At 40.5% G+C, this 25,111-nt stretch overlaps 1 protein-coding gene across 1 annotated transcript; it reads left to right on the top strand.

Moving 5' to 3' along the window:
* Positions 1-4: 4 nt before the first annotated feature.
* CNOT7 (CCR4-NOT transcription complex subunit 7) lies at positions 5-19,944 on the top strand. The gene is made up of 7 exons (XM_055796909.1): positions 5-159; positions 1,041-1,239; positions 1,539-1,732; positions 4,687-4,848; positions 10,787-10,931; positions 15,681-15,791; positions 18,241-19,944. The coding sequence occupies exons 2-7, from the start codon at positions 1,123-1,125 to the stop codon at positions 18,367-18,369; spliced, it is 858 nt and encodes a 285-aa protein (XP_055652884.1). The 5' UTR covers positions 5-159; positions 1,041-1,122; the 3' UTR covers positions 18,370-19,944.
* Positions 19,945-25,111: the final 5,167 nt, after the last annotated feature.

The raw sequence follows: 25,111 nt of genomic DNA, 5'->3' as shown, positions 1-25,111 counted from the left end.
GAGGGGGGAAAGGCCGCGGCGCGGCGATGATGTAATGGCTTTGTGCGGCGGGGGCAGCGCTTCCTGCGTCTCGCGCGGCGACTGGCGGCTGTGGGGCGTCGGGGGCCGCCGCGGGGCCTCGCCAGACCCGCCGCGGCCCGGCCCGGCCCGGCCGACAGCGTGAGTGAGCGGGGGGCGGGGGTGGGCGGGGGGAGCGGCCCGAGAGCTGCCCGGTACCCCTCTCCCTTCGGCCTAGCCGTGCCCCGCTCGGGCCCGAGGCAGCCCCGCGGAGGCCCTGCGGCCCGGCCGGCAGCCGCTACGGCCCGCGGGGGGATGGCTTGGCGGGCCGCGCGGCTGCCGGCGGGGGCGGGAGCGGAGCCTGTCCGCGCTGGGTCGGGGCCGGGGGGCGTGAGCCGGGCCGGCCTCGCCCCAGTTGCCCCCGTGGAGGGGCGCCGCCGTGCGGGGCGGGCTCCGCGGCGCCGCGGGCGCTCTTGAGGCCCCGTACGCGCAGGGAGGCGCCCGGGAGCCCAGGCGGGGCGCGGGTCCGAGGCGTTCGCGCTGCGGTTCGGGCCCTTGGCTCCCCTCGCCGGTTTGGTGCGGCCCGTAACGAGCTGGAAGAGCCCCTGTTGCCCGGGGAGGCGCACGCTTGGGCGGCCGTTTCTCGTCCGCAGTGCCCCCCAGCCTGGCGTGGCGCTAACAGTCGCTTTGCCGCTTCGTTTCATGTTGCGCGCAGCCGCGGGATCCGCAGGAACGTGCTGCTCTTCGAAGCCGGGGGGGAGTTAACGCTTGTGGGCTCAGGTATCGCTGTTGTCTGTTGAACTAGTGCGCCTTGCTGGTTTGCCTGGCCTTGTGCGAGAGATAAAGTTAGTAACAAAATCGTAGGGTTTTAGATCCTGATAGTAATCTGAGCTCCCCCAACTAAAGTTGACGTCGTATCGGTGGTGATGTTGTGTTGCTTTTATGAAATTCTGAAGAGTAAAGCTCGATCCTGGTGTTTTAAGTATCGTTTAGGATTTATGAAGAATAAAAATTTACGCTTTGATACTTTCTTTGTGTCTTAGGTTAAAAATATAAAGTTCTCTTTATGAAACTGATCCTCGGTCAAGTGTAACTTTTGATGTATGGTCTCTAAAGCCCCCCACTATGCCAGCAGCTACCGTAGACCATAGCCAAAGAATCTGTGAAGTTTGGGCTTGTAACTTGGATGAAGAGATGAAGAAAATTCGCCAAGTTATACGGAAGTATAACTATGTAGCTATGGTAGGTGGGCACTTCATGTTTATCTGGCACGTTACTGGAAAAAAAGTGTTTACTTAATCTTATGTTAGTAAAACGAAGCTATAAACTTGTTCATCACTTTTCATTGAAAGAATAATGGATTCTTAATGTTGAACTAATGCTGTAGGAGCATGAGTAGCCTAATCGATTGCCTTTTTGAAAGCTAAATCTACACACAGTGCTCCTCAGCTATTAAACTGTTAGATGCTTAAAATATGTTTTATTAAAAATGGTCAAGGTAATTTTTTATTGAAGTTGAAGTTTTAATTCTGTTCTTACAGGATACAGAATTCCCAGGAGTAGTTGCAAGGCCTATTGGAGAATTCAGGAGCAATGCAGACTATCAGTACCAGTTACTACGCTGCAATGTAGACTTGCTAAAAATAATTCAACTAGGACTGACATTTATGAACGAGCAAGGAGAATACCCTCCAGGAACTTCAACTTGGCAGTTTAATTTTAAATTTAATTTAACGTAAGTGTTAAATGTCTGTGCTGTTGAATGTATGTTTCTGGCTTACTGAAATGTATTACAAGTTGTGAAAGCTATAACAACTCTTTCTGTCTGATTGGAATACCATAGATTCTTTATGTGAGGAAAACTTGTGTCAGCCGAACATGTGTTTTCTTCCCTCACTTCTGTGTAGTCTCTTACTGTTGGTAATTTGGTAAAACGATGCGAAGCAATTTCAATAGAAGTTTTAAAAAGGCATTTATACTTAGCGCAAGATTTAGCTCTGTCTTCTCATATTTAATGTTTCAGAGCGCTTCTACCTTAACTTGGTTTAACTCTTACTAGTTGTTACAGAAGTCACTTGTTTCTTTGAATATTTTATAAATCGGAAATATCAACTTGTGAAGAAAAAAAAGTAAAGTTACTGAGTGTTACAAATGCTATCAGCAAGTTCCAAACTGTGCTCTGTTCTCTTTAAAATAACATTGTTCTTGTTAAAAGACTCACATCAAGTTCTAGATAATATTCTAGGTAAAATACTGCCAACCTTTTAATACTGCAGCAGCTTTTCTTGTGTTTTCAAACCAACTGATGCTATTAAGCTGCTTTATTTTAATTTTCTTCCATAATAGGTTGAAAGGGATTATTGATTCTGTAGCATAACTCCTGTGGAGACTTTTGTTCTGCATTGTGTTGGTTAATTGAAACTCAAAATTAATTAAAAGTTGATATTTCCCGTTTAAAAAAAGATTTTTGCTATCTGTGGGAATAGTATTGTGAACCTTATTTCACAATGTGGTTTTTATCAGTGATCAACTTAACTGTTCCAGCGGAATGAGACAGTTCTAATGTGGGGTGGAGTTCTAATCATATCTTTAGCAGGTAGTTGACGAGGTTAGTAGTATCTTGAATTTTTTGCCCAAAGTAAACATAATTGGTTTTCATAGGGCCTGCCTATCAGTGCAAACACTTCTCAAACCTAAATGTGTTGAAGGCTTTAGGTTTTTGGCAGTTGTGTTACAAGCTGATCACTGGACAGCTTGAGATACATGAGTTAAAACTGCAGTCTACAAAGGAGGTTTAGAGAACAGACCTTTTATTTTCTGCAGATAAAAAGACTTGTTTTCAAAGTAATCAGGGTTCTTAAAAGGAAAAAATCTGCTGCGCGCTCCCTTGATCTTTCTGCTTGTTGAAATAAGCATTCCTGTGGCTTGTCACAAATCAATTTTGTCTGAAGAATGTCATAGTCTTTTTAGTTTTGTTTGAAGCACCTCTTAAAAGGAAGTGCAAATTGGATATTTTGGTATCTCTAAACTTACCTGGCCATATAAATGCTGGGTAGACGTTATCTATTGTCTGTCTCGATAGAAGAATACACTAACTCTGCTAACTACAGAGAAGGAGGAGGAATGAATAAATTCCAGACTGTGATCTGGGAAGAAGAGCCTCTGTTATGTTTTATTTTCTGAGTGACCTTCAAAGGTCTACTTAATGTCAAGCAACTGAAAACAAAAGTCGTTTTCCATCTGTTTGTGCTAGATGCTGCATAGATAGGACAGCTCAGTAAGGCAAGATACAGGTAGTCGCCTAACTAACTTGGTACTAGTTCACTGGGGGCATTTTTTACAAAAAGGTAAACCAGGTAAGTGCTGCATGGAACATGAGGGTTTGCTTTTTTTCACGTGGGTGAAGAAATGACTTATTTTTGTCTGTTTCTAAACTTCCTTTTGGGAAGTGGCACTATGCCAAGTGTTCTGCTCCTAAAGCAAAACAGCTGTTGGCTGTTCCTAGAAGGTTTTTTTTTTTTGTGTGGTTCCAGCCAGATCTTGTTCAAGTGTGCTTCTTAAAGAGCATAAATATTTCTCTAAACTAACTATCCACCTGATTAGTGCAGAGCAACAAACTAGAATTAAAATTTTGTTTTGTAAAACAGGCATGTTTGTTTTGGATGAATTCTTTAATATGTTATGGAGATAGACAGGTGTTGGGAATCTAATTTCTTTAAAGCTGGAGACGGAATGAGCAGCTGTGTGGGAGGGAAGGCAAAAAATACAACACATCTTGAGAACATAGCTGTGTTCTGTTGAATGATGACTTGCTATTAGGAATAAGGAATATTAAGTTTATGACCGAATCTAATATTTGTTTGATATATTGGTTGTTTTGTCTATGTTATGTTATTTGTGTTTTGTTTTGGTTGTTTTTTTATTAGAACTGAAAACTACACTGAAGAGACTTTGTGGAATAGTATGTTGTGAACAGTAATGCAAATAATCTTCTAAATAGACCCACTTTTGCATTTGTTTTTTCAGTTAACCATTCTGTGTATCTGTTATGATGCTATAGATAAAACCTTAGGGGGGGGGGGCGGGGGGAAAGACCACCATCCATTTCATCACAGAATCCTTAAGACTTTTCAAAAATGTTAGTGGTAAAGGGAATAAATACAGGGATAAGAGGGGATCATACAAGGCATGGAGGAATTTTTTTCTATTCTGTTAAATTTCAGGTCCAAAACATGGCTATTAAAATTGAGGTTGGTTGTTTAGAAAGAAAACGTTAGGCTATCTGAATTTTAAGGATCGACTAAATGGAGCAGGTACTCAGTTTCCAGTTGCAGGGAGAAGGAAACTTTGATGAGCATGTGTCTAAACATTTACATTTGGTGTAGTTCAAGTAATGGATCTTATTAGCTGAAATAGCTGCATTCATATGTTCACTTTTCTCTGTGAATTTGTGAAAGGGAAATTCTAGGTAACTGGAAGAGTAGAAGGAACTAGATAATTATGAAGAGGGTGAGAATGGAGGTGCTGGGAATGGTGAAATGCTAGTTGGTTGGTTCTGCAGTTATCACAGAACAAAGTCAAATTGTTCCTGCTCTATCCTGGTGAAGTCTGTGGAATGAACAGCAAAAAAGAAATATTGCTAGGTTTGTAATTACTTGAGCTTTTTACTTTTCCTTTCTCTTTCTCTAGAGAAGATATGTATGCCCAGGACTCTATCGAACTGTTGACGACATCTGGTATTCAGTTTAAAAAGCATGAAGAAGAAGGAATTGAGACACAGTACTTTGCGGAACTGCTTATGACATCAGGAGTTGTACTGTGTGAAGGAGTCAAGTGGCTTTCCTTTCACAGGTAAATTCTGCATGTTAAGTATTTGTGTTTTCAATTTTGACTATTGAGTTCGAGAGCTTGCATTTCGCATATTGTGTTGAGTGGTATATCTTGGTTGGCAAGACTTAGAAAATATTTCTGCTGTAATACCTATAGCACCATTCTGTATCAGAAGTATAGGCCATGCAGGGTTATACTGGTGTTTTGTTTTTGGTGTTTATGCTGGAACCAGGGAACAGTAAACCAGAAAACCATGAAACTCCTAACCCAGCAGGTGGCACTGTAAGTTTTAGTATCACACGTGCAAGTAATAATAACAACGATAAAAGCAAACTATTCCTAAGTGATTCGTGAGCAAATATTGTTTGTCTCATGGGAGAGACTGCAGACTTATCAGTGAAGAGTTTTATAAAGCACTTTTAAATTTGTTTTTAATCTCCTGATAATCTGGACAGCTGAAAATTACTGTTTGGAAGGAGAGCTCTGATAAGCCTTAATTCTAGCTGCAGTAATTAATATATTTTACTATTTATTCCATCACAGGAACTCATCTTCCAAGTAGAAACAGAAATGCGAATGCTAATCTATCAAGTTGCAAAAGATCTTTGGGTGTTAGTAAGATCTAACACTTTAAAACTCAGGCAGTAGTCATTGTATAGTCAACTATATGCCAGAGGTATTTTGCACTTTTTGCAAGCAACAGTGTCTTTAAAGGCTTGTTGCTATGTAGTGACATCAAGTTGACATCTTAAATGCTGGCTGCCAAGCAAGTCAACAAAGGTAGTTGAATCTCTAGTTGAGACTAGCCGTTTCCTTACAGCCTTATTCCTATCATGCATGCTACATTGGTAGTAGGTGGTAATATGGAGATGACTAAATTAGAAAAAACTCAAATTCTTCATCTTTAAGTATTAAATCTTGGAGGGGGGTTTGGAGGAGAGAAAGTCACATGGAATTAGAGAAATGTTTATGTTACTAACCAACTGAAAAATAAGGATTGCTTCAGCAAGGAATGTAAAATAGTAGTAGAAAGTGCATATAACAGCCTGTTGCAGAAGTCATCATTTTGACTTGCTCTGTAGAAAGTGTTAGACTACCTTCCCACAGGGAGGGGAGAAAAAAAGAAGAGACAGTTAAAAAAAAAAAAAAAAGAGAATCCTCTTTTGAGTATGCTTGTCACCTAATCTGCCTAGATCTTCCACTTGCAGCTGTTTCAACTCACAATATGACTCCAAAATAATCTTACTCTTGCTCTCTTGCTACTAGGGTAGCACCCTGGGGAAAAGTACTGGAACAAGAATGCCATGAACTGTGTCAAAAATAACTACAAAGGCTAAATTAGTGAATTAAGTTCCTTTCAACTTCTTAAACCCATTATTATAGGCTCTTACATGTGTATTTGTGATTTACACTTGACTACAGTAAAGTAACTTGGATGGTTCAGGAGAAGGGGCGCAGAGGCATGTTAGGTGTGTGACCGGTACATCAACAGACACTGCCACGTAGAAGCAGCTACAGCTACAAAGTGGTGGTTTTTGAATATTGCATGATAGCTTTAAGGGCCCAGGGTAAGCTATCCTAGCAAAAGAATACTTGAGCCATTTCTACACTAGAGATTCTTTTTAAAGCATAATTATATTGATTGTGCGTGATTCCCAACTAGTATGCTGGTTGAAGTGTAGTGTATACTATGTGCAATAATACCATTTTAGCTAGTGCTGCTTGTGGAGGGTTTTTGGGATGGCTTTATTAAAAGTCCAGTGTCGTCTGTATTAAAATGAGTTTCTGTTGTGTACTTGACTGAAAATGTCTTCAGAAATCCTCTGAAGACAGCTATTCCAGCAAGTGTTTGTCAAACATTGATTATCTGCAAGCCTGCTTCAAGTCAGAGAGTGTTTTAAAGGCTTTTGTGCTTGACAGAGCATGTTGTTACCATCTGCAGCACAAAACCCTGGGGTGGTGGGTTACGTTCTGAGGAAGCTAAGATGGCACAAAGCTATAAATGAGTTTGGGTCACATAAAATGTGCCACAAAGAACAGTAAACAGCTGTTTCTAAATGTGTCTTGGGCTGATTATGTTCTACCATTGGAAAGTTAAACAGGGGGAGAGCTCATTTGAAAATTTTTCATGTAGACTTTCCTGGCAATATTTCTTTGACTACTGGAAAAACTGTGCTTGATAGCAGCAATAGCACAGTCAGCAGCTATTTCCTTAAAATGCTTTAATCTCTACTAACCCTCAAAATTTATGAGTTTCTTAGGAAGTGGGCAGAGGGGAATTACTTCCTTCTCATTGTGAGGTTATGTTTTAGTTTCATTTCCCAGTCTTTGATTTCCTTGAACTCTTACATAGCTTGCTTCTAAGCTTTTAGGTTCTCAGATAATTTCATTTGTGCGCATTTCATCTCTGTGTTTGATGTAGCTCCCTTGGCATCCTGACCTATTGGCAAATCTGTGTGGACCTGCAGTTCTGCCAGGCATGAGCAAAGAAACATTTGCACTGTCACAGGTTGATGCAGTTGCCGTATATAACAATTTTTTTTGTGTGTGTTTAAAATGTATTTGAGTTGATGGAAGAGAAGGGAAAAGCCCAGGATTCCTGATTCTTGTCACAGTCAAGAGAGCTTCAGTGTTTTGGCAGTCTTAACGAATTATAAAACAGAACAGCTCAGATGCTGCTTTTGTGGCTGTTCAGTTGATTGGTCTGCTGAAGCTTTGAGTGTTCACCTGTGTGCAGCCTCCTCAGTCTACCTTTGGAGGCTCTGCGCAAACATGTCTCTTAACCCAGAGGGTTTTGGGAATCTGGAAAGTTCCAAGCTATTCTACTTCAATAATCATGTGTGTCTAACTGAATTCAGAAAAATTTGATCTGTTGGCTCATTTCTGTTAGCCAGTTATAAAATGAAGTAAAGCTTTCTCAGCTCTGTCAGGTTTTGATTTATGTCAGAGATGGTTGGTGCTTGAGTAGAAGTCATTGTTAATGGGCTATCTGAATTATTTCCGTATAGTAAGGGAAAGAAATACAGATATGTTTGATCTTTTCTATGGCCTTGTTGCCTACAGCGGTTCCTGTTCAGTAAAAAAAGAGTGAAACGTGGCTGTAAGGGTGTTTAAGTTGATGTGTAGCTCCAGGGATTGTGGCAAGCTGCACTAAGTAACTTTAGGTGATCATAGTGGAAATGGTGAAAGCTTTTCAAGGAAAGGAAGCCTATGTGCTTCAGGGTGTAAACCAACTGCTAATTGCCTGTTCAAGGATCAGAAGAAAACTTCTTTAATGAGCAGGTAATTCCGTAATTGCTCGCTGGACTTTCTTACCCTTCTGTTAGCTTTCAGCAGTGGTCACTCAAAGATTTTTGAACTAGGTATGTATTAGTCTTGAATTGGGGTAACAGTTCTTATGTTTGTGTAAACTTGGATGACTGTAGCATACTACCCCTGAAAAGTATACTAAAAAGATTAAGCAAATGCCTTGATACTGCATTGTGATAGTAAAGTGTGGTTTGTGATGATTGTAGGGAGGAGCACAATGGAACTAAGTGTCAGCAGGTGGAACTTAAAGAATGTGAGACATCATTTGGCTGAGCTCACTAAAACTAACCCATGCTTGGGATCCAGGAACAGATACCTGACTGAATGCTGTCATGCAAGGGTAGTCATACCTGTTAAATCCACTGTTCCCTCTTTCTGCATGCAGACCCAGAATGAAAGAATCTGTTACAATCTCCAGGGGAGGGAGGGGGGAAATTATTCGTAGAAATTGCAAATTTGTGATAGCCTGCTCCCTCTCAATACAAATAGTAAATTAATCTTTTTGTGTGTGTGTTTGTTTTTTGGAAGAGGAGGGGAGTAAAAAACATAACTTTTTTAAGAAAAGGAGCACGAACACTGTTTCTTCAGTGTAAAGGTTTTAATATGGCTGTTACACTTGAGCCACAAGGATGACTGGTGTCAGGAACTCAGGGAGTTAATAAACTCTCTAATCTCTAGAGGAGCATGTCATATGTGTCCTTAATCCTGAACAGTCTTTTTTGCTCATGTGGCACTTTTATTTTCTTTTTCTATAGAGGGCTTTATGCTGATACAGGCTTCCCTATCTCTTCCTCCCTCCCGGCCCAATAGGTGATCTAATAAAATTAACCTTCTGAACTACTGTTTTGCAAGTATACTACAGGTTTTTACTTTGTGAGACTCGGCTGAAATCCTTCTTTATCTTTGACTCCTTTGCTCCCTGGCCAGTGGCTGCTGCTGTGGAGATTGGAGTGCTGCCAGTACAGCTTCAAAGCACCAGATGCAGTGCAGAATTCATTTGACATGAAATTCCTGTTCAGAGCACTGGAAACCCCCATGGGAGAACTGCAATAGTTTGTACTTTTTGTATATTTTGCATTAATGGACTTCTAGCAAACCATTCATTCCCAGTATATTCAAGACTTCCTACCCTTTGTCTAGAAATTCTTAAGATAGAGATAACGCAGAGAATCCCATTGTATACAAAAGGTAGAAAAAACAATCCTCTTCACATTGAGTAGGCAAGCTAAAGCCTTGAGCTACATCAGAAGTCACCATTCTTTGTGCGTGCTAAATATCCACGGTATCAGTAGTACAGGGCTCTTAACTGATTTGTGTTCTGTATTGCTGATCTCAGAGTTCTAGTTCATCGCAGTGATCTAGGTCAGTATTCACCACGTTGCTAAATTCTTGGGTTTAAGTATGATCCTCCTATAACCAAGAACAAACATGAAGTCTTAAACTGGGAATTCGGAGTCTGTGGTGACCACCAGTTCACTTGAATTCTCTCAGCTATATGCTAAACTTCAAGCAGCAAAACTGATGCAGCCTTCAGTAGAGGCAGCCACACTGCATGTCTCAATTTTTGTTAGTATGGGCATTTTTAAAATTCCATGTTAGCGAAGTCTAGGAACTGATTTGGTTCGATGCAGACCTAATAACCAAGAGAACATCAGTCCCCTGTCTATCTCTGTGCGTTTGTGCATGAGCAGTCCTGCAAGTACAAGGGATCAGAACCAGTCTGATTCACGATCAGATCGTGAATAATCTGTTGTGTAATTTCTGCCTTCCTAGGGAAAAAAGATAACTAGTTATCACTGCTTTTTGTTGGGGTGTTCAGTCCAGCTTAATATTTAGCATCTGTCTTTCCTGTGCTTTAAATCCTTTGTTTCCTCTCATAACCCTTTGTAAAAGTATATTTTCCCCTTTTACTGCCATACCTCATTCCTGTGTCCTCCTCCTTCCTCAGTCAAGCTATTGAGAAGGTCTTTCCAAACTCTTCTCTCCACCACGCACACACTCAGCTTCTTCTACCAAACTTGTAATGCTCTGTTATCTTGCTGCTTTCTGCTGACTTACGCATGCACACAAAATTTTTTCAATTTACTCTGTCCTTGCCTCCAAAAAGAGTAATCATTTACAAGCTATTAAAGGTTTCAGTTGTCTGACTGTGCTGATTTAACTGGGGAAGTTGAAAGACAGTCACCTCTTCTTAGCTGCTGAGGGTGAAACTTGCCTCCAGACATAAACATGGGTTTGCTCTGGAAACTCTTGAATCTTTCAGTTTTCAAAAACTGCAGAAGTCTCTGTCGTTGCTCAGTTTGTAGTGAGAAATTCTAGTCTGTGTCAAAGGAAACAGCTAGGAGTCTTTCTGTAAGTTTTTGTTACCAGATGAAGCCCCAGCAGCACTACCTTGTTTCAGGATTTAGAGAAACTCCTCTAGGCAGATCTGTTTGCTGTTTCACTTGGCCTCATTAAGACTAAATTAAAATGTTTTCTCTGGAATGTGCAATGGGGCCATTTGCACTGAGGTTTAGTCTTTTGTGAGAGTCAGTCTTAATTGCATCAAAATTAAGCAAAATGGCCGGTTAATGTGTAATAAAGTCTTGTAGGAAGTGAGAAGGATGCTTCTAAGTTATGTGCTTATATTGTTTTTGATATTAATTTGCAGCGGATATGACTTCGGCTATCTAATCAAAATCCTGACAAACTCTAATTTACCTGAAGAAGAGCTGGACTTCTTTGAGATACTGCGATTGTTTTTCCCCGTCATTTACGATGTAAAATATCTCATGAAGAGCTGCAAAAATCTGAAGGTAGGTAATTTATTAATGGCTCAGAACAAATTTTGGGTTTGAAGACAGAGTACTTCGTGCTTAAAAATACTTAGGTTTTATATTTTTGTTTTCTGGTTTTGTTTTGGTAATACCTATTAACCACTGTCTGAAGCTTTGTATATTTAATATTAAAGGCTATTGATAGAAGGAGGCAGGAGCAATTTTTGTAACTTCTTACCCGTTAAAAATAACATGTTGATACTATATTTGCAGTGCCAGGTTTTTGCTGACAGATGATAAACCCATGTTTGGAATTAATCTTTCACTTCTTAAGCTATAAGAATTGATGGGTTTCATGTAATCTTATTTCCTCATTGTGCAGTCCACTAAAGGACTGCAGTCGCCTTGGCAAAGGTAATTGCAACGATGATGCTGTGGAAGTGTCTTGGGAAGAGGAATGGAGCGAAGAATGTTTCAGATGGCCCCGTAAGGAAAGATAAACAACAGCCTATGTTCAGGGACAACATGTGACTTCTAGGAGAAAAAAATGCAGTACTAGAAACTAATCTCTCGTGTCAGGCCAGCGGGGCTACTAATTGGCTTACTGTATCAGACATAAAATTTGGATGCTTTATTGGACTGGAGGAGGAATGGAAACTGGAACTTAAGGTTGTGAAGGGGAAGACAGCAAGTGAAAGAAAGATGCTGCAGGGATTGTTAACAGCTTTACTTGCCAAAGAACTTTTAACAGTCTGGACTGCTACTGGAATGAGGTGCGTCGTTCATCAGAGGCAATTAATGACTTGCTGCTTTTATGGAAAGTAACTCAATTCTCTAGGCTTTCTTAATGAGAACGTGCAGGAAAAAGAGAACACTGACTGTAGTACAACCAAATCCGAACTAAGGCATCGCTTGTCACTGTGTCATGCTGAACTAGTGATCTGTGTGGGGTTTGTAGTCCTCTTTGGTTTTGAGATAAACTAATAGTGTATTACTTCTAAGTAGCAGCCTACTCATGTGGGAAGTAAATTGTGTGGATCCTGTTGTTAATCAAATTAATGTTGAAAATTAAGACCTCCCTTCCAGTTAGTAAGAAAAATACACCTACCTGTGTTCATCTAGAGTTGTTATTGGTGTAATCAGCTGGGGAAATGGCTGAGTATTAGAGAACATGTTGTAGAAACAAGTTGTTGGGTTTTTTTGTACAGAGGCCAGAAGAAAAAATGAAATGTTCATAAACTTCAGAAGTCTTAAGGGAGGATTGGGGGGAACACCAAACAAAACACACCTTCGCTTTCTTACTCTGAATGAAGCATCTGGTGTCTTAGTGATGGCAACACACTTAACAGGAACAGAAAGCATAATCCAACTTTAGCCATGTAGGAAAGGTGACAGAATGATGTTTTGTGTCAACATTCCAGAGTGACAGTCCCAGGGGGGTTGGGAAGGAGGAGATTGTAATTCCTGTCATTTCATTAAAACAGTTGTGTGTGGCCTGTATTGTTTAGGACACTAATTTTTTTTTTTTTGGGGGGGAAAAAAAAAAAGCCTTCACAGGTCTTATTTCAACAAAGCTTAAGAATAAGCGTTTTGCTTTTTCAGAGCTGAAAAGGTCAGCTTTCCTGCAATAAATCTTGATCCTGTCACCTAACCTGCAGGCTGGTAATCAGCAGGGGAAGGGATGTGAATTGTCCTACCCCTCCATATTTACCAGCAGGGAAATGATGGTGGACTTGTACTATACTGCGTAGCTGTCTGAAACAAATGGCTAAACGTTCAGTGTTGTGACTCTAAAAATGCATGCACTGTCTCCTAATGTGTGTCACTTTCAATCTCTATTAAATTGCAGTGAATTGAACTGCTGTGCAGTTGTCCTTTATTGACTTGTCTTAACTTTTCATATGAAAGTCACTGACCTGCTGTAGGTCCCCTACCTACTCCCTGCCCCCACAGACCCCAAAAAGAATTTTTGGCATTGAGAACAGAAATACCTTTCTGGATTGGGAAGCTGTTTGATGCTGTTATTGTGGAATTAGGTAGTCTGTGAATTTATAGTATGTTACTCTTTAACTTGCATGAGTGTGAATGTACTCTACGGGCATGCAGACTGGGAATTGACTTGAGATAGTAACGTAGTATAGGTTAAACTCTTGCTTTTTCTCTGAAAAGCTGCAAACTTTTTGATGGTAATGGCAACTCTAAGTAACGTAGACTTACAGACCTTGTTGGAAACTAGATTTTAATACGGGGGTTTGTACAGAACAATGAACTCTGTTACCAGTGCCATGAAGCAAGAGTTTGAACGGGTCTTGTGTTGACTGTGGTTGTGTGATTGTGTAAATCATTCTGTGGCCTTTCCTTGAAAGACCGATGCTCTGAAAATTAGGAAATAGTCCTCTTCCTCCAAGAGTAAAATGTTCTATCTGGAGTGCAGAAGTCTTGTCTGAAAGAATTTCAATAGCCTACTAATTTTCAGAGGCAACCAAATTTTATTCCATAGTTATTCCAGTTACAGACTAAGTTCCACACACAAGTGGTGTGTGATGTATTTACAAATAGATATGTACCATTAAAAGCACTATTTTCAGAGCATTTTTCTATAGGCTGCTGTTAATGTAAATTTTTAATTACTAAGTCTACATTCCAGAGCTTGCAGCTGCTGTGTAGATGCTACTGATTTTTATTCTTAAGTGCTTTTTCTTCAAAGTTATTTGAAGCTATAGATGTTCTTTCAGCTAGCAGAACCTGATGGCACTGCTGCTTCATAGCTTGTAGAAGTAGATGGTTTAGGTGTAGGAAATGGTGCCTTGGAAGGGTGTGGGCCTAACTGCTGGTGCTAACCTCTTAACAGCTCATTATTGAAGTTAGAAAGCAGAGAACGTACTTGTATCTGAGTTGCACCTTTCTGTGCTGCCCACCAACCTGCAGCGCGTTTTGGACAATGTCAGTTAACTAACTTGAGCATGTTTGCAGTGTTGAAATGTTGTATCCAAGCTCATAAAGAAAACAAGCTAGCTTCAGTGCTTAACTATGTGGTGTATAGACTCACTCTTATTTTAAACTTCCGTAAACTATTGCTGCTGCTCAAGCTAGAATAAAACTAGCTTTACCAGTACGAGGTTTTCATGTTGGTTTGTTGACATTGCTTAGAAACATCATTGCTGAAGCTTCCCTCTTCTTAAACAAAAAAAAAAACCTGGACCCAAACCTGTTGCCGTAAGATTCACAGGAATTTTAATAGCGTCTGATCTGATTTAGAGGGCAGACTTTACTTTTATTGTTCTGTAAGTTTTAACTTTGACTGTAACGCTTTTGCCTCTTACTGCTTTCCTTCCTGTACTTGAAACAGGTTAAGAGTACAAGGAAAGTTGAACTTGGATATTAGGCAGCCTGTCTTTCAAAGCATTGCCTCTGTGCAACATTTTCACGTTGCAAAGATCGTGGCAGCGCTAATGATTTTGTCTTTGTTTTTTTGATCTTCCTAGATCTTAAAGAATGTGCATGTGCTTTAGTCTTATTTCCAGTAGCTTTATGGCTTAATGATTGACAGAAAGAATTGATGTACAAAATTATGTACTTAGAGCATTAAAAGATTGCAGTTACAGTATAACATGTCTCTCCTGCAACTGATCTGTTACCTGTGTAAAACCAAATCAACTTCTGATGGGTTTGCTTCGTTACCGTTTGGGGAGCACTAAAAGAGGTGTATATAGTCGCTGCAGTTAAGGGGACATAAGCTTGTTGGGAGGAATATTTGCTTCAAAACTGGAGAAGTTTTACTTTTAAGAGCAGGTAGGTTTGCAGCTTTGGAGTGATGTCTACAGCTTCACAGCCTGTCCTTTTAAACGATGTATTAACATTCAAAGTAGGCAATGACTGTTTTAAACTGTTCCCTTTTTTTTTTTATGTGAGATGTTTATATACTTTTTAAGCAGTAGGTTTCATTATATGTATGACTACTAAATATACATCTCTAACAGAAAAGCTGGCTAGGCCATGGAATTTGCAGTATCTTGGAAAATAGTTGCAGGCGATGGATTCTCCCCCATGTTTTTATCCCTGTCCTCTTATGGCAGCTAATGAAACAAACTTTAAAGAGGGATAGAATGTCTTGTAGAGATGGAGTGGGCACTTTTTGCCTCTTTTGACTTAACCACTTGTTACAGAGCAGGTGTTTAGAAACCATTTTTGTGGACTCCCTGTAGTCTTCTAGATACTTTAAGATATTCTCAGTTTTTGTGAAGGGAAATTGAAAATGCCTCAATTGTTGAAAGGTAAGTGGAAAGAAAAATGTCTGTTGCAAAGGAAACCTCGATACTAACACATGGAGGCAATATGGGTGCTTTGTTTCTAAGCACTTGAATCCTTCTGTTTGTAGAACAAGGTTTTTACCTTCTAAATTTTCATTCGAATAGAAGGAGCGCAGGAACACCATGTTTTCTTCAGTGTTGCCATTCTTTTCAGCATCTTGAAGAAATTGTTTTCTCTAAGTAATGACAACTGGTTACTGGAGAGGATGGAACATGAGAGAGTAGTGGTTCTGTTGGTCACAGATGTGGCTTTATTTAATCAATACTGATACAGAATTCTAATGCTTCTATTGATACTGAAAGTCTGATTATCCAGGTGTGTATTTATCTACTATGATGACTGTTTCAGCTACTGTGCAATTGTTATAATATACCTGAGGTTGTATGACTTGTGTAACGGATTTTTTCCCAAATATAGCTGTTCAGTTTTCTGATTTATTTTTTTTTCAGCAGTTAACAAGAACGTTTTCTTTTTCAGGGTGGATTACAAGAAGTGGCTGAGCAGTTAGAGCTGGAAAGGATAGGACCACAGCATCAGGCAGGATCTGATTCTTTACTCACAGGAATGGCCTTTTTCAAAATGAGAGAAGTAGGTGGATGTATTGGGTTTATCTCCATGATAGTAACGTGCTGTGATAGTCAGATGGAATTGCTGATTCCGATAAGTCTGCAATATTTTAGGGAGGTCTCTGAAAGGCTTCAGGGGTTCCACTTCTCTTGACAAAAATAAGACCACCTGTGCTTTCCCCAGAGTAAGTGTGAACCAGCCCTGCTGATTCCCAGCTTAGCTGCTCTGAGTGAGTATTGCTTCCCGTTTCTAGACTGTGCCAGGCTGCAGGTATATTAAATACTGACTTTCAGGCTGCTGTGGAAGATGTCCATGCATTTGTTCCTTTACTATTGACTGAAGTATAATCTTTTAGAACCTCAGTTAATCTGTGCTTTGCTCAATTCAAGGTTTGCAGCAAGGGAAATCGGGTCTTGAAAGTTTCATATTTCCTTGCTACTTGTCCGCATACAGCAGGAAGATATTCTCCTTTAGCAGAGCAAACAAATGTTGAACAGGCCTCTTCTGGAAAGCAGTTGCACTGGACAAATGCCAGTGCATCTGAACGTGGCATTCTGCCAGCATTCAGCGTCATTTACCATGTCAAAACAGATGGCAATAGCAAATGTCATCTTTTAATAAGGTTTAGTATTGTATGCTGTGGTACCTACCTTCTGTATAAAGGAGAAAATGACCACAAGTTTCTGACAAATACTGGTGAGAGAACAGGTAAAAAATAAATGCTGTGACTGAAGCTGGTGTGCTCATCTTAACACGCTGTTCTGCCTCAGCTGGGACCCACAGTTACAAGCGGGCCATGGGCTGCAGATGCAATAGAGAGGACTGCGTTTCTGGTGCAGTCCAAGCCCAGCGTGGCTCGCTGCCATCTGCCTGGTATTGTTAATCTTTCACTCTTTAATTTGAAACAAAATCCAGAGCAAATAAAGGGGAAGGGGAAATGTGTGTATGATAAACATAACTAACTGGAAAGGCAGTATCTTAGGCTTGGAGAGGAAAAGGTTGAAACCTGTGATTGTTTCTTTAATGAGGTGCCATTTGTGTTAGATGGCAGATTAGCTGCTTGAATTTGTTCACCAAAAGCTGTTATTGGGAACAGTAGAAATCTGAGGGGGTTTTAGTGCAAAACACTTGTTTAAATAAGCCAACAGAGATAGATTAACGATGATGATTTTTTTCGGTACTTTCAGAGATTCTTTGCAAATACAGCATTTCTAAATAAGGGTACAGCAGTCAGCAGAGGAAATAGATTTAATGTGTATTTTTAAAGCCTCTTCAGTAGAGCTCATTGTTTAACAATAAGTTTGAGTGAAAAAGTTTCATTTCAATGCTTTTGGAGGTATAAAATGTTGTTACTACTTGCTGTGCTGGAGTTGCAACTTGCTGGGTATTGGAGGGCCAGCCAAAAAGTTACTGATTCCCCGCACCCCCCCCCTCAGAAATACTTAAATACTGATACTACTACAGTAGAGCTGTTGTTCTAGGGTTTTCCTACCTGTTTATTTCTTCGAGAACTGCTAGGGGCTTTAAAACTTTTGATTGAGGTCTCCAATTCCTGCAGTACAGAACTTTCCGTTCAGACCATGCTGCTAAGAGCAAAGCTTGAAGGAAGTTTTCAGCTTGTGTGGTATATGCAGTCCTCTGCATTTAGACTGTGTATTGCATTCACCCTGCTTCTGCATGATTCTGGCGATGACTCAGAATGTTAACCACTGGGATATCCAGGGTTGCTGTCAAGTTTTTAGGGTAAAAAATTTTTGCGTACATGTGTGTCTTCACACAATATCAGAATATTACGGGGTTTCATGTGTCTTCCACTGAAAGGTTCTGTTTGCAGTTAAGACTTGCGAGGTGTAAATGCAGTCTTAGTATGGCATTTACTTTAATTTTGCTGTACCTTATTAAATAAAGTCACCCTCTGTGAGGAGCTAGCTGGAAATGCATCTTTCTGCATTTCTCTAAACTCTGTAATGGGTGTTGTGATCAAACATTGTCCCTGCCCCCAAACCTCTATAGTATACGTCAGGGCATACCTCCATTTAAAGACAGAGCATGACGAAAATCGCAGCGCTGAGGTGTAGGTAGGGTATGGGCACAGATGAGTGCCAAGCACATGCCTGTTGCAAGAAACTCCGCAGAAATCAGTTGGAGAAATATCTTTGTTGAACTTGCAGAAAAGTGATAACTGATAATACAAAATTACCAACACATTGCATTTGGCCATTTCATCAGGAAAGGTGCACAGGAGGGCTGATTGTATTCCTTGGCAGATTTACTTTAAAGAATCATGTCATGTAGCACATTTTGGTAATGTGTTGAGATTAAGTGCGTTACTGTGTTAATTATATTATCTTTTGCGCCTTGGGATTTGGTGTCTGATGTTAAAAAGAAAGTAACATTTTAAAGCTTTTCTATAGTTGTTTAAACTGAGCCTTTTCTTTGCCAATAATTTGTGTCTGTCTTAACTTTTTAGATGTTCTTTGAAGATCACATTGACGATGCCAAATATTGTGGCCACTTATATGGCCTTGGTTCGGGGTCATCTTACGTACAAAACGGCACAGGAAATGCATATGAAGAAGAAGCCAACAAACAGTCATGACATGAAATGAAAGGCCATCTTTTTGACCTCCACATGCTTGTATATAGGTTTTATCTCTGGTTGAACCCCTTGGACAATAAGGCTTTTTTTCCCCTTTTCTCAGCACACTTTCTTTTCTGCCTTTCTACATACTAAACCTGACTGTTCTTATCACAGATTTTGATCTTAATATTGATATGTAAAATTTTCTGGATTACGTTTTGGCCTCATAACTAGCCCATTTGTAAAGAAGCATGTATAGAATCAGTGTGGCAGAGAGGAGAAAGTTAAATCATAATGAATAGTCTGGTAAACTTAACTATATTGATGATCTAGTTTTTGTCTCTTTCCCCTCCCGCCTCCAAATGAACTGGCACTGATTGTAACTAACTTCCACTTTCATGTCTGTTCCTTCCAGTATGCAGGCGTTTTAGCTATTCAAGATTGTGGACCATCAAATTTGCACTTTAGAGAGTGACTCTGACTCGGATCCTCTGTTTTATTTGAAGTTTTGGTTTGGTTTTTCTTTTGCCCTCAGCTAGAAAACAATCATCTGCCAAGTTAAACAGCTTCATGCTGTATTTCCTTGGTATCTCAACCCACAGACCACGACTTGCTGCACAACCTCCGTTTGTTGAAGCACAACAGACTACTGAAATCATAGTAACTACTGTTATTTTACTAGTGTTCAAGTCATCTTCAGACGCATCCTGCACATGTCAACTTCTGGTTGGCTTGCTGCTTTAAAACCGCTCTGTGATGGGGGAAAGAAGCTTGAAAAAACAGCTTTACACCCTTCAGGAAAAGAACAGCTATGACTTTAGCATTTTTGCCAATAAGCATCAAAGGGTATTGGAATAGTAGGAGTTTTGTAATGGCACACTTCCCTTGATTAACTTGCTAGCTTTTATTCTAGTAATGTACACCTCAGATGTTTTTTATGAAGTCATATTTATTATGTACTTGATTTCATGATTTTTGAAAGTAAGTTTAGTTGAAGATAAAACCCAAAGATCTGAAAAAATTACTATTTGATTGAATTAGAAGGACAATTAAATCATGGGGTTTTGTAGTTGCTACGAAGACAGATGTTACAGATATTTGTTGTAAAACAACAACATATAAATAACTTATAGCTAATAAAGTTACCTGAGGAGTGTAATGCTAGTTTATTTTTGAGTATATCTTAGCAATATATTTTAGATATATTGTTTTAAAGGACCCTAAAGTATGTTCTTAACTCTGCATAGCATGTGTACAGAGCAGTTGTGCAGGAAGGATTTTTGGTATTGAATAGCTAAAATGCTAGCCTGAAATGATGGAATGTGCAACATTGTGTGCCTGTGTGTGCGTGCGTGTATGTGTGTGCGTGTTTGACATGGAAATCAATAGTAGACAAATCTCCCGAGTGTTCACCAAATTACTCTGTTCTACCTTGTACTTAACAACAAAAAATCAAACACCTTTTTTCATTGAGTTACAACGATGTAACCGGGTGGTCCTTTTTAAACAACAAATAATTTGCATAACAGAGGGTATTTGTTTTTAAAGCTTTTGTAAATAAAGGCCTAAGAAATGTTTTCTTACATAACAACAGACTGGTGGTTTTGTTGCAAAATTTTTCCAGGAATGTGTGTATTTAGCCAATTCAGTTCTGTATTCTGTTTTGTTTAGGCGTGGTAGTTCTCTTCCAGGTCCTTATAAAATGACTGAACTTGCTGCTCGCTGGCTGATTCCACTTCCAGAGCAGAATTCCGTACCTGTGTTTCCCATCACTTCATTCCTACTGACCTGAGTTGCAAGAGTGGTAATTATAATGTACAACTGAGGCATCCAGATCCCATTAGTAAATTGTTTTAATACCATTATCCATTAGATGATGGTGACTGGCTTTAGCTTTGGTTATCTTTGGCTTTGGTAACATTGGGACTACCTTAACTGGAAAACAGGATGGATTCTTTTTGTGGCTTATGTGGAAAAATTGCATACGCGTGGAATGAAGAACCCCTGAAGTTTCGATGCATTTGCTTTAAAGTTTAGTAGCTTTGCCTAAAACATACAGATGCAGCTGTCTGTGGGGAACTTCTGAAGGGAATGACTCTTCGAAGAACTTTGGGGTTTTGTTTTTAAGTAACTTTTTAGTTGTGGATGAAAGGAAGTGTTTAGAGGCTTCTAAATGTGTGCCTACACTAAGTTTTAGTTCAGAGTGGCATGTGCTTTTGAAGTGACTGCTGAGCATCCCATGTGCCGTGCTATGCTTCTCTGTGCTTCCAGTCATGAATATTTCAGAGCTTGGACTCCTTTGGGAGGAAGCTAAACCCAAAGATGCACAACAGGTGTGTGTCTCTTGTCCCCGCTGCTAATGAGCATGCAGTCTGCAGGATCAGGCTGAGTTTGCTTAAGCCCTAGCCTAAAATTCTCATGAGGCATTTGACTTTTATTCTACTCTTTAGTGTAATTCATGTGAGAAAAGATTTTCTCAAAAGCCACTGATCAGTGTGAAACTAAGATTATGCTTTATTCTGTGTGAGAGCTCTTAGTCTGATCAATGTAATCTGTTGAGAGTTGCTTACAGCTGGGGGGACATATGTGCATCATTCAGTTTCCGTGGCAAAATTAATTTAGTTTCCATTAGGGAGTGATTTAAATGGTAAACTGTAGAGATTATGAAAAAAGTAACTTCTTATGTGTAGGACTGTTACTTGTAAACTGCAGAGCCTGAAATCTGTTTCCAAAGTGGACAGCTTTAATTGCTTTTGCAAAAATAAATGTGCGTGCACAGTTCCAGCTGTCTAGATATGTACCTTTTTCTGTTCAGACAAGAATACTCTTTCCAGGCCTCTGCTCTTTCCAATCCGTTTAAAATACATTGTTGTTTTGAGTAGGTTTGTCAGAAGAAAGGCAGTATCAAAACCTGTGATTTTTATTTATTTTTTTTTTAGTTATTTGTATTTTTGGCTTTTGGAGTCAGATGCGTAAGCATTTAATCCCTTTGCTCATTGAAATTAGGCAAGAAGGATCTTTTGAGATGGAAGAAAATAAGGCTGGAACATTCAGAGTATTTGAGGCTTTTCCCCGTATGAATTTGGGGATGACCTATAACCTCTGACATCCAAGAACTTTCTCTAACCAAATCTGACTGGTTGCTCCAAGCTCAAGAATGCTTAATTCCCTCACGCAGGAAATCAAACAGAAGTGGGAAGAAGGCTGCATTGATGAACAAGGAGCTTTTGACTAAAGTGAAACACAGGAAAAGTGTACGGAAGATGGAAGCACGGACAGATGACACTGTCACTGAAGGTTAAGAAAACCAGAGTCTACCTGGAGTTGAATCTGGTGAGGGAGCAATAAGAAAAGCTTCTACAGGGACACCAGGAGCAAGGAAAGATAAAATGTGAGACCACTGCTGAATGGCAGCAGGAGATGTAGTGACAAAGGACGTGAGAAAGGTCAAGGTCCTCAATGCCGCCTTTGCTTTAGCTTTTACTCTTAAGACTTGCCTTCTGGAATTCCAGGTCTGAGGACAGTCCGGAATAAGGAAGACTTATCCTTGGTAGCAGAGGTTCAGGTTAGGAACATACAAACAAATTGGGCATAAAGAACTTTGGAGGACCTGTTAAGGTGCACCCACCGGTGCTGAGGGAGCTGACTGCTGTCATCGCGAGGCTGCTCTCATTATCTTTGACTGGCCGTGGTGACAGGATAGTTTCCTGAGGAGTGGAAGATGTCACCCCTTCCTTCAAGAAGGGCAAGGAGAATGCGGGGTGCTGTAGGCCAGTCAACCTCACCTCGATCCCTGGGAAGGTGATAGAGCAGATAGCCGTTCTGTGTTTGGAAGCGGTTTCTAGGATTAAGAAGCTGGTTGGAAGCAGGCAGCCTGGATTTATGAAGGGGAAATAATTTCTGACTAGCTTGCTGTATTTTACCTTCCTTTTGAGCAGGTATATTGAACTAGATGGCCACAGGTCCCTTCCAGTGCTAACTCTTCCGTGACACTAGAGCACACTGAGTCTACACTTACGTAGCCTGCTCTGGATCCTTGTGTCTGAGGTGTAAGTGTGGGTGTTCTGCACCCCCAAGGTACGTGGGCTTATTGGTCACCCGGAGGACAGCCCACGCAATGAAGACTGGTTCCTTCATGTCGTGTAGCACGTACTGGAAGACGTAACGCATGCAGCCAGCCTGTTCTGTTTCAGGTCCATGCTTTGCCTCCTCATGTAGGCTTTTGCTTTTCAATGTTGTTTTTTGCTGAAAGAACAAGAGATGTGGTTGATTCCACTTTCAGGTAATGGGGCACGTCAAGTTCTTGAAGTAAAAGAGACGGTGTGCCTTGGGGAATCGGTTGCTGTTCCTTAATTTTTTTTCAGTTTAATGTTACTGTATCAAAGATAATTCCACTCGTAGTGCTTGAAATGTGGGAGCCTAAACAATTACAGAGAGCAAGCAGTGGGTCTGAGTAATGCCTTAAAAGGAGGGTTGGTTACGGTGGGAGAAGCTGGTTGATAACAAGAACGCTTAGCTGTACGTACATCTAGCTGAGAATTATTTCTGCTGGGTTAAAAGTTGTGTTTCTGCTAATTGCACGGCACTGGTGTATACTAATTCTTATGCTGGGTGAGTAACCTTAAACACCGCCCTAAGTAAGCGTGTACTTCAGAACCAAAGTTACAGAATCAAACCTCTCTTTTGAGGTGTCGTTGTCTCATAAACCCACATAGCAGATAATTTTATAGTATTTTCATTTAATAGTTTCAAGTAACCTAGCTTATAAATATTGGCCCTTCACAAGTCTTGCATTCAGTCATGCTGGCTGAATGTTTGCGAGTAAGAACTTTAACATACTTGTTCAGGTCTATGAAACTCTTGCATAACCCTTTTGCAGTCGCTTAGAAAAAATAGGCGATGGGCTAACTGAATCAGCTGGCAAAGTGAGTGTGTTAGTCCAGTACTCCCTGGTGAGGTGGTTTTAGATATTCCACATGAGGAAGGCTTAATGCTTCAGTACAAACGCACTTAGTTGAAGATAATTTATGTGGGATTTTGATTTAGAGAAGTGATACAGCATTATGCTGAAGAAATCACAACACAAACAACATGGCAATTGTGTATATATAGCTGAATCGCAATACGAACGTCATTCCCTTTACCGATCTCTGTGCCATGCTCACCATCAGTGTTGGATGGTCCCAGTTGCCAGGAAGGAACACACGGGGTGAAGCCAGCTCAAGCCCATTGCTCTCCTCGGAGCTGGTTTTACTGGATGTTCAGTTTTTCACTCTGTTGGGCTGGGCCACCTCCACGTACCCCCATGTTGGTGTGGCTGGCTCAGGAAGATGATACTTCCTGTTGATGATTTTGGGGAAGGCCAGCTACGTAACCAGTTGACCCACTCAACTGATACAGCTGTTTGTTTACTGCAAAGACTATCTCTGGTCCCCTTGGTGTTGAGATCAGTTTCTTTGGTGACAGCTGTGGTCACTGCCTAGGTTCTTTTCTGAGCTTCATGAGCACACCATCCTTGCCTGTATTTCTCGGAGCTGCCTTCCATTGAAGGGGTTCATTGACCAGTCACAGAATGGAAGTGGCTTCATAAGGCCAAATGTTGCTGGTTTTATTTATTTTAAATGTGCTACATACTAACGAATATGCCATTCAAAGATGGGGGGGGGGGCGGGGGGGGAACCTTCAAACTTAAGCCCCTGCATCTTCACTTAAACTTCCCAATGGTGTATCTGTTTTTGTTTTGCTGACGTGTTTTTAGAGTTTTTTTTCCCCCATGTAATTTTTACTTGAGAACATGTGTTTGTGTCCTCTGTTTTAAACTCCCAATTGGGTTCTCAACCTTGAATTAACTAACAACTCACCTGAACTAGTTAAGTGCATTGAAAGGAAGAAGTGGATTCTGTAGCGAATCAGTTTGTAGAACTTCCCTGGGAGTTTAAGATTCACATTGTGTTAATGGATTTAGGATGGCAGGGGTTTATGCCAGTTTATTAACTTGTAATTATTCAAAGTAATGAATTTTTAAATAAAATTGGCTTCTTGAGGTTTTTATGAGACACCACCAACTCAGTGACAGCAAAGAAAGCCAAAAGCCTCCAATGGAGCTACTGGTATTTGTCTGACTACCACAAATTGTAGAGTTTGAACAAGATCTCACAAACAAAACAACTCAATTTTTTTTTTATAGGCATCAGTTGTCACAGCATACTTTCCTAGTCATACCATGACGTTCTCTTTCTGCTATATCTGAACTTGTGTACCTTTGTTAGTTTATAGGAGACTGTTTTGGTGTCTTCCTCCCTCTTGCCTGACTAGGTGTAGTAGAGAAATGAGGAGGATTCTCCTGGTTTTTTAGCAGTCTTGGGTTGGGAATGAGATGTGCTTATTGGTGCCAACTGTGAAGATCCAATTTCTGCAGAGGCTTGGATTGTCCTTTTTCTGCCAGCACAGATCAGGCTTCTCTCTTTTTTTTTTTTTTTTTTCTTCTTTCTTTCTTTCCCCTTTCTTCCTGCCTCTGCTGAAGTGGGAGAATTGCCTTGCCTGAGCCTGCTCTTTCCTGCGTTCATGAGTCACTTGCCTCCATTACCTGTGTTGGAATAATGTTAGGGAAAGAGATGGAGGGAGGTGAGAGGAAGCCTTCCCTTCTCTGCATCAGATGGAAACTGGCAACAGCTGAACTTTTTGAGCTGCATTACAGAGATTATGCTTTATCTCTTACAGGGCAGCAAACTGGAGCTGTGGTTACAGTTGGCAGTATCTT

The sequence above is a fragment of the Falco peregrinus genome, chromosome 2 (genome assembly GCF_023634155.1).
Source record: "Falco peregrinus isolate bFalPer1 chromosome 2, bFalPer1.pri, whole genome shotgun sequence".
Lineage (NCBI taxonomy): Eukaryota > Metazoa > Chordata > Aves > Falconiformes > Falconidae > Falco > Falco peregrinus.
This window is presented reverse-complemented; position numbering and strand designations above follow the sequence as displayed.